The sequence below is a fragment of the Drosophila gunungcola genome, unplaced genomic scaffold, assembly GCF_025200985.1.
Source record: "Drosophila gunungcola strain Sukarami unplaced genomic scaffold, Dgunungcola_SK_2 000081F, whole genome shotgun sequence".
Lineage (NCBI taxonomy): Eukaryota > Metazoa > Arthropoda > Insecta > Diptera > Drosophilidae > Drosophila > Drosophila gunungcola.
The window spans coordinates 364,103-381,084 of NW_026453243.1; the positions used below are offsets into that span (position 1 = coordinate 364,103).

The window sequence follows — 16,982 nt, forward strand, 5'->3', positions numbered from 1 at the left end:
TAGGGGTAGATTTTTAAAAATCAAAGGATTTCTGTGAAATAGAATTCAGTAATATTTGTAAATTATATAGTAATTTGAATAAGATGAAACTATTATAATTTGGTATACACTTTTATTTTCAATTCTTTAACTTCATTAAGGTTTAACATTAAATTTAATAAACTTTATCTTTAATGTTGAGTACTTAGTATTATTTCTTGACTAATAACTTGAGTGTTTTTGTGGTCCATTTCAGGTGGTCCTCTCGGCTTGTTCCTCGTACTTCCAGAGCCTGTTCCTGGAGCATCCCGAAAGACATCCAATTGTGATATTGAAGGACGTCCGTTTTGCCGAGCTGCAAACCTTAGTTGAATTCATGTACAAGGGCGAGGTGAACGTGCAATACTGTCAGTTGTCCGCGCTGCTCAAGACAGCCGAATCCCTCAAGGTGGGTTGTCACCCATTTCAAATAATTAACTAGTGTTGCCAATTATTATAATATTTTTTTTTTGTTTAAACGGTTTTCTTGGTTTTAAGAACTAGTCCTCGACCCAAAAAAAAAAAAAATAACTTACACGAAATAAATTCTATTTGTTTTAAAAATATATCATGGTCACGAGTAATAATAAATATTACCACCTGTTAATTTTAATATTTAATTTAAGGAAATGTAGTCCATATATCTCGATTTTTAGATTTTTTCATTATAAATTATTTTGCTTTCTTTATTAATAATTTAATATTTTGCAGGTCAAGGGCCTCGCCGAGATGACGAACCAGAACACGACGCTGCGCGAGCCGGAGCGGGAGCCGGACCGCCTGCGTCCGCAGGGCGGTGGCGGTAGCGGCGGGTCCGCCCACAAGTCGGCCGACAGTCCGGCGGCCGCTCTGGATGCCACAGCGGCAACACAGGCGGCAACGGCTGCTGCCACGGCAGCGGCGGCGGCAGCGGCGACGGCAACATCGACCTCAACATTAGCAACATCTGCGGCGGCAACAGTAACGGCAGCAGCAGGAGCAGCAGCGACAGCAGCAACATCTGCAGCAACAACGGGGAGCAGCGGCAGCGGCAGTAGTACAACCACAACGGCGGCAACCACAACAGCAACCTGTGCGACAGCAGCAACATCCACGGCAGCATCATCCTCGCTGACAGCGGCAACATCTGCAACGGAAGAGGCAACATCATCGTCATCGTCGAGCGGCGGCGTTGCCGTGAAGCGGGAGGCCAGCGATCGCTGCAGTCCCACGCCCGCCAAACGCTCGTCGCGATTGCATCCGGTGGACAAGAAGGATGAGTTGTCGGCGGACCGGGAGCAAAAGCCGACGGATGAGTTGCTCGCGGAGGAGTTGCTCGCAAGAACTCGCAACTTGAACGACGACGAGGATGATGTCGACGCTGTCGAGGAGATGGATGAGCTGGATGAGAACGAGGAGGCGGCGGCGGCGGCGGCGGCGATGCGGCAGCAAGATGAGGATGAGGAGGACGAGGATGAAGAGGAGGATACGCCCATGCCGCTGGATCTCTATCAAAGACCTAATGTCGAGCCAAAAAGCGCAGCAGCAGCAGCTGCAGCAACAACGCAGCAGGGCGGCAGCAACAACCTCAGCGGCAGCGGCAGCAGCAGCAACACCTGCAACAACAACAATAATAATAACAATAATAATAACAACAACTCCAGCAGCAGCAACAACAACAACAACACTAGTAGTGGGAAAACAACAACAACATCAGCTAGCAGCAATGGCGGTACAGCCAACTCCGCCAGTGGTAATGCAGATTCCGTGGTTGCAGTGGACGATGATGACGACGATGACATTGGTGTTGACCAGCGACAGGTGGATGATCGCCTGGAGCAGGATGCCGCCGACGAGGAGGACGAGGATCAGGATGATGATGATGTGGTTGTGGTGGGCAGTGCCAGTGCCACAACAATGGCCAGTTGCATTGCCCAGCGATTGGCTCACCAGAGTCTGCATCGGTTGCATCCGCATCCGCACCCGCATCTGCATCACCATCCACACTCGCATTCGCAACACCACCATCATCCGCAGCACCACCATCCGCATACGCATACGCATCCGCCGCACCACGCCCACCATCCGCATTCGGATGACGACGACGCCATGCCCGTGATTGCCAAGACCGAGATTCTCGACGATGACTACGACGACGAGATGGATCTGGACGATGACGATGAGGCGGACAACAGCAGCAACGATCTGGGGCTCAATATGAAAGTGGGCGGCAGTGGCGGTGGGGGCGTGGACCTGTCCACCGGCTCCACCCTGATACCCTCGCCCCTGATAACCCTGCCATCGTCATCGGCGGCAGCAGCAGCAGCAGCAGCGGCGGCGGCAGCAGCAGCGGCCATGGAATCGCAGCGCTCAACGCCGGCACAAGGAGCGGGATCGGGAGCGGGAGGAGCGGGTGCATCGGACCTCAGTATTGGTGGCTCCGGCGGTCGACCGGCGTCCCGGAGTTCCCGTGACGGTGGCGGCAACGATAACCGCGGCGGAGCCTCGTCGTCCAGCCTGCTCAGTCCCGGAACGGTGGCCAATCTCCTGCCCGTGCAATCGGTGCCATTGGTAAGAGTTCATATTTACACAGAAAACAAAATTGATTAGAAAATGTACTCGTTTTGAAGAAATTAAAAAAAGGGAAATTCATGGTCTTGATACTTGGCGTATTACTTTGATATGTTCCAATGCAAAACAAATTTATGATAAGTTTTTGCAAAGAGATATTAAAAAAAAAATTGCCTTTAAATATTAATTGCGATTGTAAGATAAGGTTAACAGCTGTACAATGCAGTCTTTCTTTAGTTGTGAGTCCAATTATGGCCAAGTTTAGGTACTTTATTTTATTTCTTCTTTTGGGGATGTTATTTCACTACAAAATAATGAACCAATTTGTATAAGAAAATGTTACCGCAGAATGAAAAAATCACACCCAAAAATTTCATTGCTCTCTACATAATTTTTGGGTCCTTTTTTCTGGTTTTATTTTAAATATTGTTTTTTATAACTCATGAGATCCCAAATGAAGATGTTATTATTTTTTAAAATTAATGCTTACCAAGAATATTTTAATAATACTGCTCTACTATATGTTCCATTTGCAGAGCCTCAAGAAGGAGATCGATTGCAGTGAGGACGACAACAGCAGTCACAGCAGACACATGCAACAGCGTTCGGCATCAGCTGGCGGCGGCCTGGGCGGCGACCTTGACTACCGCGCCTCCCACGAGTCGGTAAGTCTGCACTTTGGTGATACTTTTGACCCCCGACCACCCTCCCCAACCCCTTAAAAACCGATTCGAGAAACACCCCTGCCAAAATTCGAAAAGAAACTCCAGTCCCAGGAGATCCCTTTCAGTGAATGCTTTTGCTGCTTCGATAGGTTAATTTCCAAAAAAAAAAAAAAAAATATATATGACGAATTTTGAGATGCGTCTCGCAATGAAGATCTTTCTGATCCCAATCTGGCTCGATCCGACTCCATTTCTATATGTATATCTCTATCTTAAGTATTGCTCTCTCTCTCTCTGTCTGTTCTTATAATATACATCTATATGCCATATTTATATATTTAATTACCAAAAAAAACAAAATACAAAATCCAAAAAACAAATGCAAAAAGAAAACAAAACCAAAACTCAACATATATTTTTGCTCTTCGTCGTGTTCTTTGTCTATGAATTTTTATACATATATATATACCCATACATATATATCTATATAAATATATATATATATCTTATCCCTCTTTATCTATGCCCTATATACATATCAAGTTTTTCCCAACCTAAGAAAGTAAAGTTATTCTTTATTGTATTCAGTTGAAAACAAAAACCTTAAAAGTAATTTGAAAATAAAGCAATTTCAAATGTTAGTTGTTCAGTTTCCTAGCTCTATATAGTATATATATTTTGTTAAATGTGTAGCGCTCTCTCTCTCTCTCTATATATATATATATATATTTGTCTCTCTCTACCTCTAGCTAGCTAACTCTTTCACACACCCTATCTCTCTCAATGTCTATCGATAAGTGTCTGTGTAATTTTGTTAGTTAATCAAATCTATGTGTATGTAATCTATGTTGTTGTTGTCGTATATCTATGTGTAAATATATCTTTGTAAACTTCCCACACACCCACACAAACACATCTAAACATAAGTTTTGCACAGTTGATAGAATTTTGTGTTTGGTTTTATTTCGATGGTAGTTGACTTTTATCGCTTCTTTTTGTGGGCCACATCCACTTTTCACTTGCCACACATTGTCGGCAATTTCCGTTTGCAATTTTGCGCACCCCCACTTTTTTTTCCCCCCCAACTAACACCTCTGGAATTTTTTGTTTGTATTATTTATTTACTGGCCATGTTCTGTTCGAGGTCCTTCATCCGCCCATCCCAACCATTTCGTTTCCTTCTATTTTAATTTAATTTTTTATTTGCCGCCAATGCTTTTGCTGTTGTTGCAGTTGCATGTTTACGACACTATAATTTTCAATATGGCTGTCAAGAGAGGTGGCATTGTCCAAACCTTCTCGACAAAATGACAAAAAATTGTATTCGACGAGGGAACCGCTCTATCATTGAGTTTGGGGGAAGACATTTCAAAGCAGATCAAAGCCAGAAGCAGAGTTTTAATGTCAAAATCGTATAAAGATGCATTTGTATTCAAATTCTTAAATTAATTTCCAATGTAGTGTGTTTTGATATATACTCAAAAGTAATTTGAAAACGCCTTAACATACTTTCTTATTTTTATTCAAAATAAGTGTAAATCAATTTAATTAATATTTAATTCTTTAATTTCGCCAACAAAACGGAATTCACATAATGGGATTTTGTTGCCCGATTGTGTATGTGTTAATCTTCTAACAATACGCAAATATATAATTTTAAAATAAGGCATCTCATTTTTCCGTCCTAACGTTTGTATTAATCAAAACGTTTATTAAAGAAACATTTTCTTAGACATCTCGGAAGCTTTAATACTTTAATGTGCTCCAAACCATTCTAATTGAATTTTATCGTTAGAAAATGACTGTCTCAAACACCCCAGAGCTTGAGTTTGACAAGTTGATAGAAGAAAATAAATAGTTTACAATGCAGTGTATACACTTGCCGCTTAGAGTCCTATTCGGCAGCTTTTCCATGTCCGCACATTTATTATTTTAGACTGCTAAATAAATAAAATAAAACCCAAATCAAATATTCAAATCAAACAATGAGAAAAATTGTCGCATGTTGCAACAGGACAAACAAAGAGGAGTGAAAAACAAACTAAGAAATGGCTTGGACTGTGTGGGTGGCTCGATATTCAATTTATTCTTTTCCCCAGTGCGAACAAGGCATTCTGCGCCTCCTCCTTCTTCTTCTTCGGTTGTCTCCACTAATTTGGCTCGCATTCAAAGTGAATGTAATGCATACTTTTGGGTGCACGGCAAGCACAACTGTACTCGCCTGACAAAACATTTAGCTTCCGGCAAATATATTTTCACATTACATTTCCTACCGCCTCCACCTCAACCTCCGTCTCTCCTTCTCATTCTTTTTAAGCGAAAAATTTTCGTCAACCGGGATAAACGCGAAAAAATGTGAACAAAAAAAGTGGGAGAATGAAAGCAAAAGGAACACGAGTAGCCACTGTCGTTTTTCTTATGTTTCCTAGCCTCTTCTACCCTCTTTTCCTACTTCACTGCAGTGGAAAATGACAGCAAAAAAATTATATGTATACATATATATACATATATATATATATGCAAAACGCACTTTTGTTGCAACGCTTGACGATTTCAAGGGGGAAATTCGGGGTGACAGAAGCTGGATGACAAGCCCCAGATGGGCCAAGCCACCGGAAATCTTGTCAAAAAACCCAAAAGCGCCTAAAAAAACTTTAAAATTAAAATGCAAGTCGCACAGTGTTGACTTGCCAAAGGTTACGATCTCGTGATGCATAACAAATTAAGGTATAAGGATTTTAATAGTTTATTGTCAAAAAGTTAAGAAAGCGGAATAATATTTTTTATTAAGACTGTAAAAAAGACGTTTTATAAAACCACATTTTTTAAATACTTCCATTATTGTTCCATACACTTTGGTTTAAAGTTAGTAATTTCAATAAGAAATTCGTCAAGGAAATAGGTATATTTATTTTGAAAAGTATTTAGACATACCTACCTCTAACAATTTAGTAATTGTTTTTTGTTTTTTGTTTAAAAAACTTGTGTGCATTGTCAGACAAAAGGTCCCTTGTTATTGGACTTCGTGAAATGAACGCAACCTAAAACTTTTTAGGGAGTCTAGAGCATTTACATGGTGTTCATTATATATGTATATGCAACTCCAACGAATCCAGCTGCCCCTCACTTTCCACTTTTCCCTCCTATTCTCCACATCTCGGTCCCTTTCTCTCGGGGAGACGCACATGCATAAATTCAAATAAAAATTTATCTAAAAAAGAAAGCTTGGGAAAAAGAAAGCCCAAAAGGAGGCAACAAAAAAGTGGCAGCCGCCTCGACTCTGCAGTCGGACGTTGACTTGTGTGTGCGAGTGAGTGTATCTGTGTGTGGGGCGCTTGTGTGTTGTGTGTGCTGCACAGAACGCATTCTTATAAAAGTCCTGGAAAATGAACATTTGAAAAACTGTCCAGCTGCAAATTATTTTAAAGGAAAAAACGATCAAAATATTGGAATTTCAGAAAGCTTAATTTAATATTTGATTTGGTAATTTACTGTCAGGTCTAAAATGATATCAAATTTGTGTTGTTTTATTCTATAGCGTCAATAATAATGTTTAAATTTAATAAACAATTTTTCCAACTGTATATTTCAGTTGTTATATAAATATTATCAGGCATAAATTATTGTCATCTTTTGTAATAGAATTCTATATTATTAATTTGTATCATTAATTTATTTAAATAGGATTTTTTTTAATGCAAGAAAGAATAAAGAAAATTGCCTACATGACTTCAAAACTGTACTCACTGTTTCGTAAATGAGTTAGGTATAATTAAAAATGATTTGGCAAATAATATGCATTGAAAATTTTGAAAATGATTTAAAAAGCTTAATGTACAAAATAATTCAAATTTTCTTGTGTAGATATGCGACTTTGTGTGTATGTGCACTGCAATTCGTTGACTCTGATGTTTTGCAGGCCTCTTGTAGGCCTCTCCAAACCATTGCCGCATAATAAATACTTTTGCTTTTACACTTTCTTTTTTTTTTGCCTTGCACTCCTTTCTCCGTTCTTCCTTTCTCCGCATTTTTGACTTGCCAGCGGATGGGGGAAATGATTATAACGAGGGGAGATGCAGTGCAACAAAACCAAAACAAAATTCAACGCACAAAACCAACAACTTTTGCTTTCTTTTTCTTTTTGCTTTCTTTTCTACATACACACACACACAGATACGAGTATTTAATTTTGAAACAAATGCGTTCTTGTTTTTTTGTCCCTCGTTTTTTGAGCTGCTGCTCTTATGCAATTTTTTCATAGCATACCTTTAGGCTGGCCCTCTCAAATGTCGCCGCCACCGCTGCTGTGCTTGCAGTTTATGAGTCTTCGTCCTTCCCGTCGCAGCCCCTCCCCCTTTTCCAACCCGTTTCGAGCCCCTTAACCCCCTGACAGCTCCTGCCATCCTCTGCCATCCCCCAAGCCCCAGCACCACCTGCCCTTGTCAGCATTTGGGTTGTTTGTTTGCCGTCTACATTGCGTATGCGTAATATGAACGCTCGAACAGCCAGGGGGGAAAAAATAGGACTCCTGAATGAATGAATAAGGCAATCAAATATTTACAAAGAATTGGTTCTCATATAGATACTTCTTTTTAAATTCATGATTAAAAAAACGTATTTTTGTATGTAAAAATATGTTAATTTAAAATAATTAAACAAATTGAAACAAATAAAATTTATTTTAACTTGATTTCTTAAAATAAGCAATTTCTCAGATTAGAACATATTTTCAAAATGAAATTAATTGTTTTGTTAGTAAGTTTTGATAGTTTAAAATACCTTTTTATTTAATAAAAGGGTTACAATTTGGCGCTCTATTATTTTCACCGCCACTGTCCATATGCACAAGGATTTGTTTATGTTTGTATATAAATGTCGGAGATATACATATATTTTTTAATATTTTTATTCGGAGGCTTTCGCACAACTTTTGACTGAATGCATTTAGGTATTGCAGGCTGGGGGCGGTAAACCCCGCCACCGCCACTCTAAGCCTCCATCAATGCCCGGCAACTGTCAATCATGCAATGCACAAAAAAACTGCAAAAAAAAAGATTTTTGTGAGGCAGCGGAAATCCAAACAAATAAACAATAAACAAAAAAAATAAAAAAAAGTCAACAAAAAATGCTGCCAAAACGCAACAAATGCCAAAGCGAAAATATATTGCATTGTGTGGGGGGCAGCAGACCCGCCTCCCTGGCGCCCCTCTCCGCCCCCTTTCTGCCACACCCCCTCACGCACATTGCACATTTTGCGCTGCAACTGCGACGGCGACTTCTCTGTCGGCGCATTGTAATCAGCGCTCGATGCCCCGCGTTGCGTTGATTGCAAAGTTTTTCAAGTGCTTTTTGGTGGGCCTCCCACTTCCCCCATGCCACGCCCATCTCGCCAATATACTTGGTTTTTATTTTGGATTAAACAAGGGGGAATGAAGCTACAAAACTGCTAATAGCCTTGCCGACTTTAAGCCCATTCAATGAAAATTCAAAAATCCTTAAACGTAAAATATATTTTATAAATAGCAATAAAAGAAAGTTGTAATATAAGAATAGCAGCCAATCCTTGAAAATGATTTCGGAAAGTGTCAATTAGTTTTGGGGACTTCAATTGTGTGACTGTTTAATGAAAAATAAAATAACTCGGGCCCTAGTTAAATTTAGATTTATGCTAGATACATTAAACAGTGTTACAGGCGATTTTGAATAACCAAAGAATATTCTAAAAACTTATTAGTGTGTGGCTCCTGTAGTTTGCTGAGCTTGAGTTTATCTAAATTACAAATTTTTCATAGGTTACTCCATCGGTTCACCATTTCCCGCCCCCAGTCGCTCTTGAACTTTGAAACCCCCCAACCCCACCCATCCGTGATCGTCAATGCCATCAGCATCTGCATCTGCATCTGCATCAATGCGAACTCTTTGAGTTCTGACTTTTGTCTTGTTTGGTTGGACTGAGTTCGTCATCGGGTTTCCGTCCCGGTTGTTCGACTACTTGGACTGTTTGTTTTGTTCCCGCACACACATCTATTATATATATTTTTTTTTAATACAAAAAATCCGCGAAAAAAAGCAGAGATTGCCACTTCCGCACATCTCCCTTTCAAAAAATAAACAAAAAAAAGATACCAAATGCAAGAACACAAATAAATATATATATATATATATATATATATATATATATGTATATACAGGGTTCAAAACCATGGCTCTTTTGCCAACTTTTCCTACTCCTCCTCCTAACCCTTTTTCTATGGGGGCTCACAAAAAATGCGAAATAAAAAAAGGAATTATAACAATACATAATAATTTGTGCAAAAATATAACGAAAAAAATAACGAGCGTTGAGGAATATTTGAAATAGTCGCTTCCGCTTTCCATCCCACCAGCAGTGCAACTTCTATGAGCTTCCGCAATATTTTCCAGATGCGTTATATGCGTCATCTATTGCGTCTATTTTTTGATTGCAATGAAAGGGACCTTCAAAAAAAGGAAAATAATTAAGCGCACCAAATGCAAACAAACCGAACCAGCTGAAATGTACATTTATGTTTATATGCGGCTCTCATGCAGCATAAAAAGGCAAGTCAGACCCAAGAGAGTTTTCATTAAAAATTTGCTTTTATTAAAATGTGGCAGGCGGGGGGCGGAAAAGTGGGGGTCGTCGGTGTTGAGGTCGAGTTTGAGTTTGAGGGCTTAAAGCCTTACAAAACGGCATCAAAATGAACAAGAAAAGGCCGACGACCGTCGAAAATTTTTCGTAGAAAAAGAAGCAAGACAAAGGGGCAACCGAAACCAGACGCACATCGATCGATATTTGATTATTATTGCGGCGACGACACGACGACGACGATGATGACGAAGTCAGGACTCAAGACGACCAACGAGGTGGAGATGTTGATGACTGCACTCAAAATCAGATTCCCGAAAGCTGTTTCGTTGTTTCAAGAAATCGGGAAACATTAATATCAAAATGATCTTAAGAAAAACTTAAGGTAAATCACTGAAAAATGAGGATACAATTTTAAAAAATATAAAAGTATTTATTGGAATATTTTTGAAAGCGAGCAAATCTTTTTTTAATGAGTTAATAATACGATTAGGGTTTTTTATCTAAAAATTTATGCAGTGAAATATAGAACGTGTATTTTCGACACGAATTCATCGGACATCCGAAACAACAATATTTTAGCGTACTTCTAGTGATTCAAAAACTCCGGTGATTTCTGTAGTATTAAAACTTGTTTTTTTTTTTTAACTTCAAATAAACATAAAGTAACAATTGTCTATTGTTATTGTTAAGTGCTTGGATTTTCTCCAAGTGCATGACGCAGGACATTTGCTGCAATGTGGCAATAGCAGGAGCCAGATGTGGAGTGCGTCTGGCGCTTTTGGGAAAATCGGGGAACTTCGGTGGAAGGCGGTTCGAAGAAGGACCAGATAATCACTCCATTAGACGTAGGCTCGTTGAACTCGTCTCCCGAATCGAAGCGGTTCATCGACTCACGGGGCTGCTACTTCTTGGCCATTTCCCCGTTCCTATTTTGCATTTCGGACATTTTTGTTTTCTATTTTGGCATTTTCACAATGTTGTGACCCAGATTTGGCGGACCCTGCACACTGGGGTTATTCAATAATCCGCTGCCAAAAGCGGGAGAGGCCAAAACTGCAATTTGGCTAATGGAAAGTTTGTTTATTTGCTGACCTGTTTGGCTGTCTTTTGCCGGTAGAAATCACGCAACATCAGTGGATGTAAGTTACTGGTGCATCGGTGTACTAATCTGACCTAAAGTTAAAGCGCCTCCACATTTAAATTTATGAAAAAAATTTCGAAAACCGTTGGAGGCTCTAGGGAATTCTAGGGCTGAATAAAAAAGGCACTTTGATTTAATGCATTCAAAAGAATGTTTTTGACTTATAAAATTATACAGGGCACTTTTGAATATGTTGTATTTAAATTTTCTGCAACAACAGTAAATTGTATTTTCTTAATTTTATTTAGCTTTAAGATCACGCTTTCATTCACACTAACGCACATCCAAACCCATCATTTGATTAAGCTATTATATTTATGTATATGATGCATGTTTTACAAAACCCATAAAGATATATTAAAACCAAACACCCCCAAACGTTTTGGCCAATCAAACCTAAAAAACAAAAGAATCCAGAAATAACAAATAATTGTATTTTAATTTTGCGCTTTGTAAAAAAATTAAACAAAAATTTCCCTATAACCAAAAAATTTGACAAACTAAAAACTGTAAATGAGATCAAAATTCGCTGCACAAAATTTGGACCGTACCCACCTATATAATATTACATATATGATCCCCAGATCCCAAACCTAAGAAATCGAATATTTTTCTTTTCTTTGCATTACAATTAGCTGAAAAAAGAAGCCCTTTGTTTTAACCTCTTTTTATTTGATTTCACTCGAAACTTAACTTGTAAATGTAATATTTTGCTATTAACTTGTTATCTCTGTCTTAAAACTTACTTACTATCTCGCTCTCGCTCTGTGTGTAACTTTATCTGTCTCTTTCGCTCTCTTTGTCTCTCTGTCTCTGTCTATATTAAATATTATCAATGTGTCAAACTGTGTGTTGTGCTTTTAATATTATTAATCAATACGATACCGGAACAGCAATATAAAAGAAACCACAAATTCTCCATCAAATAAAACAAGAGAGGGGTCCAGATCTGAACGTTGTGCAATTGATAACCGAGATATATATACCTCAATATATATATATAAAATTCACTAACTTATCAACAAAACAAAGAATCGTACTAAAGCGCTTTTGGTGTTTTTTTAAACTACATAACCGCAAAAAAGAAATATAAACAAAATCACATGAAAAGAAAACAAAGTCAAGAAATGCAACCAAAAAAATAAAAACTTAACGAAATCTCAATAAAGTTATAAAAAACAAAATCGAACTAAAACTCACACATACCAACATGCCACTCTCACACACACTTACAAACTCACACTCGACAAATATACTATATAATACTATTTTTTTCAACGATATATATGTATTATCTAAATGTGGAACGCTTTTACCATAAATCGTTCGTTCGTTGTTCGTTTATGTAAATGGTAAATGTGTGTGTTCTATTTTTCCATAAGCTAAATGTCTTTCATTTCTCTATAAACATTTCTTAATTTTCATTATCGTTCATTTTCTTCTTGATTTAATTTAATATTTCTATCTTATTTTTTTGATAGTTCGAATATCGAACTGATCATAAGGAACTAAATAATAGACGTGCCCTTAAATGACTGAATTCAAAAATTAAAAAAAAAATAGTGTGTTGTTCTAGCAATTAGTTTCCATTTGCAAAAATATTTATCATTCGTTCAAAGACTTAATCAAAATAAATAAGTTACCTTTAGTTACTGAAGTACCTTAATAGATTAAAGTTACGTTTTTCAAAAAAAACATTTCTTTATCTAGCTGATGAAGTACCAAAGTTCTAATGAAATTTAATTCTTCCATTATAAATTAATAAATTAACTTTAAACTTAACGCATCTCATTTTTTATTGTTTGATTTTAAATTTCTGATATTAAAAAGAGTAAGACCTGATATTAAACTTGTAAGGCTTCTAATTTTCAAAAAAATATATTTTATTTATTATCTTTTTTTTTTACTTTTTAGATACTATTAATCTATTATTTGTTTCTTGATCAGTATTATTTCAACTTTGGCTGATGAACTTTATCTTAATCGATGTGAGTGTTTTTGTTTTTAGATGTATTTTTCGTTTTTAGATGTTTTTTTTTGTTTTTGTTACCTACTGTACTCTATGCTCTTATTGTCTGTCTCTTTTTCTCTCTTCTGGAATCGATGTTGTTGTACTTTCGTTTCATTATTCTGGTTTCTTCGATTTTCACCTCTATTTCTTACTCTATCTCTTTCTATTTAATAATCCATCGCTCTGTCTGTCTCTCTTTCTCTCTGTCGTTAAATCTTTGTGTTCAATATATAAAACCTACTCGTATGTATACATAATATATGCCTCTGTTTCCTTCCATATCATTTATCGTTGTTGTGTGCTCTATTCAAGTAAAGACATATCGGATATCGACTATCGAATATTGAATATCGAAAGGATAACAATCCGCCTTACGTATGTGTGTGTTTGAGTGCGTGTTTAGTTATTTTGTTTGTCGATTTTTTTGGTTATCTGAATTTTTGAACTAAATGTTGTGCCTCCTGATGATACCATACCATATACCATACGTATAAGTCTGAAGATCTGTCTCTTACTTTAGGTATATATACATACCACACACGTACTTTATATGCGTACGCCTAAGTTAATGTATGTAATACCTGACTCAACTGCAACTGTGCCACCTAAGTTTAAGATATGGAAACTCGATCGTTCCCCTTTGTCCACCCACAATGATAGTACTTTGTGCGCAGATTTCTTAGCTTCAGGGCTAAATGGATCCTCGAATCCGCATCCGAAATTCCGTTCTCACTTGTTTTTACTTTCCGTCCTTACTTTTTACCATTTTCATTGCCTTTTTCCCCCTTCTTACTTGCCTTTTGTTGCACTTTTTTTTGTTTTTCGTTGTGCAATTACAAAATAATATAAAAAAAGAAAAGAAACTGAAAAGAAAATAAAAAAAATATGAGAAAGAAAAAATGTGATAAGAAAAAAAGAAAAATGTTGATTGTTTTTTAACATTTATTTTGATTTGATATTATTGACATTGCCAAGAAGTTGATCTGCGTTTTTTGAACATGACTGTGCTGAATGAACATTTCCCATGACTTGTACAACCATTCGTTAGAGTCAATGTGCCTTAAATTTTTGTGTTTTTTTTCTGTAACATCCGACCATTTCAGTTTTATGCGAAAAAAGAGTGCGGCATATGGAAAAACTTCTTGAAAATAGTTAAGTGAAGCTACTGATTTGATTTAACTTATTTCAATTGCATTTTTGTTTATTTTAATTTGAACCTTTTTGAACCACACGAAATTTGTAAAACACAAAAAACACGATTTGGCCCCCAAGAGTTTGTTTTCTGCAATAACCCAAAATTTTGTATGTTTTTTTTTTGTTTTGTTTTTATTCAAAATTTTACTCTTTTTGTTTAAGCATTTATGGACATTTATGTACAAATTTAATTATTATTATTTGTATTGATTTTTTTCGTGCGCAGAATTGTCAAATCAGGCAAAAACTTTCCCGTTTTTCAAAATTTTGTAAAACAAAAAAAGGAAAAGAAAAAGAAAAAGAAAAAGGAGGATGTATGCGAGGTATGCGTGGTTTTCTTTTTGCATACATTTTTAGTTTGTTTAAATTTGAACCAATAATTTGTTGCTAGGCTAGTTTAAAAATCCGAACCCCAAGTTTTTGTTTATGATTTGACAATCTAGTTCAAGTACCAAAAAAATCACTTTTCCACAAAATTTAAACTTTAAAAAAGAAAAAGCGTACCGCGTTCCAAAATTGATCAAAACCTTGGTCAAAACGTCAAGTTTAAGCAAAAAAAAAAACCACAAAACAAAACAATTTTTACAATAAGTTTACACAAACAAAAACTATATTAAAAAAAAAACACAAAAAGCTAAATGTAAAACCAAAATCAAAAAGGAAAGCAATGAAAAAGCTTTATCAATATTTAACGTACGATTATGTGACGTTTTTCGAACAACGCCCAAACAAAAATCGAAATTCAACTTCTTGAAAACAAAAAAAAAAAAAAACAAAAAATACCAAAAATGAAATAAATACCAGAAATTTTGTTAATGCAATTCTTGTAAAGCAATAAACATGAAAATGAAAAACAACAAATGAAATACACAACGAAAGTCAAATGCTGAAACCCCCTCTTGTTTTTTTGGCAACCATCCAACGGTTTGAGACACGTTTGAATCACTCGGCCCAGGTTCAGGCCTGGTCCAACGCCCAATGCCCAAGACCTGGGCCTGACCCAGATCTGGCGGAGTAGGGAGAGGCGCTGAGCCGGAGGAGAGCATTGCAGAGCCTGCCGAGGCCCCTAAGTTTTCCATTTTCCTTCTCTGATGACATTGATTCATTGATTCCGTTTTCAGTTCCTTAGTTCCTTGCCTTAATTTTCTGTTTTTTTTTTCTCGACAATTGTAAAGTTTGTAATTTGTTTTTGCCTAATTTTCCTTCCTTTCTCTCTCTCCCACTCTCATGTACAACATAAATAGTAGAGTTCCAACGCTGATTTATTTTAACAAAATCGAAGTAAGGAGAGCAAGTTGCCGAAGTAAAACTCTGTGATTATCTTCTTTTTAAATGCATAATTTACGTTGTCTTAGTTTGGAACATCCTATATATAACTCTCTTTCTCTCTTACTCTCTCTCTCTCTCTCTCTCTCACTCCAAGTAAACAAATAATTTTATGATTATTTTTTTGGTTTCCGTTAGTAAACAAAAACAAAAAATACTAGTTTTGCCAAAGACAAAGAAAACGAAGAAAAGCAAAAATTCAAGACCACCTAAAGAGAGGCGATGCTAAAACTAGGGATTCAAATCGATTGCCAGCAAAAACTGAAACTGAAAAATATCCAAAAGCAAAAAAAAAATACCGAAAAATACCAAATACCTAGAAAAAAAATACCAAAACAAAAACAAAACAAAAAAAACCGAAAGAAAAGCAAGTAAAGAAGTTGATGTTGGATTTTTGTTTGGTGTCTGTTCCAGGAAACGTCCGAATCGCCCCACCAACAACAACAGCCTCCACCACACGCTGTGGGCGTTGGGGCGGGCGGTGGCTCAGCGGCCGCAGCAGCAGCCGCTCTGTTGCATCAACAGCAGCAGCAGCAGCAACCCCCCAATCACAGCCCCCCGCCGCCGCCCCTGCACATGTTTCCGTGCATCTACTGCCGCATGGCCTTCCCCAATCAATCGAAACTCACCCGCCACCTGCTGACGCACTCGCTGAAGACGCTCGAGTACCGCGAGCCGGCCACCACGGCGCTGCTCCACTCGCACCTGCTTGGTGACCTCAACATGGCCGCCGCCGGCCTGCCCTCGCCCTTCGCCTTCCAGATGAACGCCGCCGCGATGGCGGCCACCTCCGGCAGCGATACCCAGGAGCAGGTGGCTGCGGTGGCCGCCGCCTTCGGCATCGACATGGAGGCGGCCCTCTCGCTGGCCAGCGCCGGCTGCACCTTCCAGAGTCTGACGGCCAGTTGCCTGGAGGCGGGCGGCCAGGGGGCGGTGGTCCGCTCGTCCTCGTCTGCCGGAAATGGCGGCGGAGTGGGCCTACTCCTCAGCGGCAGTGGCTCGACGTCTGCGGCGGCGGCGGGCAGCGGTGGTGGTGGAGGTGGAGGTGGAGGAGGTGGTGGCGGAGGAGGAGGTGGCAGCGGCGGTGGCGGCGGTGGTAGCGGTACCGCCAGCGGCTCCCTGTCGCCGTCCACGTCCGCCGCAGCAGCAGCGGCGGCCGCTGCCCAATCGCAGTCAGCGTCGCTGCTGGGGGCCGCGTCCAGTGATCCGAATAGTGTTGTCATGTGTAAGTTCTGTGCTAAAAGTTTTCCCGATGTTACATCACTGATCACGCATTTGTCGGTACATACAGGTGATCGACCATTTAAATGTGAGTTTTGTGGCAAAGCGTTTAAGCTGCGCCACCACATGAAAGATCATTGTCGCGTGCATACCGGTAAGTCTATATATAGCTGAATATAAAATGATCAATCCCCTGACATACACAATTCATCGCTCTAAAAACCAAAAACAAACCTCCTTATTTCA

General features: G+C 38.5%; 1 protein-coding gene across 3 annotated transcripts in view; it reads left to right on the plus strand.

The window, feature by feature from the left end:
• Positions 1 to 239: 239 nt before the first annotated feature.
• The window catches only part of LOC128264854 (serine-rich adhesin for platelets), a 36,849-nt gene continuing 20,106 nt past the window's right edge, over positions 240 to 16,982 (plus strand). The window contains exons 1-5 of one of the 3 annotated variants that reach the window (XM_053000571.1): positions 240 to 427; positions 730 to 2,568; positions 3,105 to 3,233; positions 15,930 to 16,740; positions 16,807 to 16,890. In XM_053000571.1, coding sequence (XP_052856531.1) covers positions 356 to 427; positions 730 to 2,568; positions 3,105 to 3,233; positions 15,930 to 16,740; positions 16,807 to 16,890 — 2,935 coding nt within the window. In that variant the 5' untranslated portion in view covers positions 240 to 355. Of the gene's footprint in view, positions 428 to 729; positions 2,569 to 3,104; positions 3,234 to 15,929; positions 16,891 to 16,982 lie in introns of all 3 variants that reach the window. The other 2 variants (XM_053000569.1, XM_053000568.1) reach the window with 2 other exon arrangements.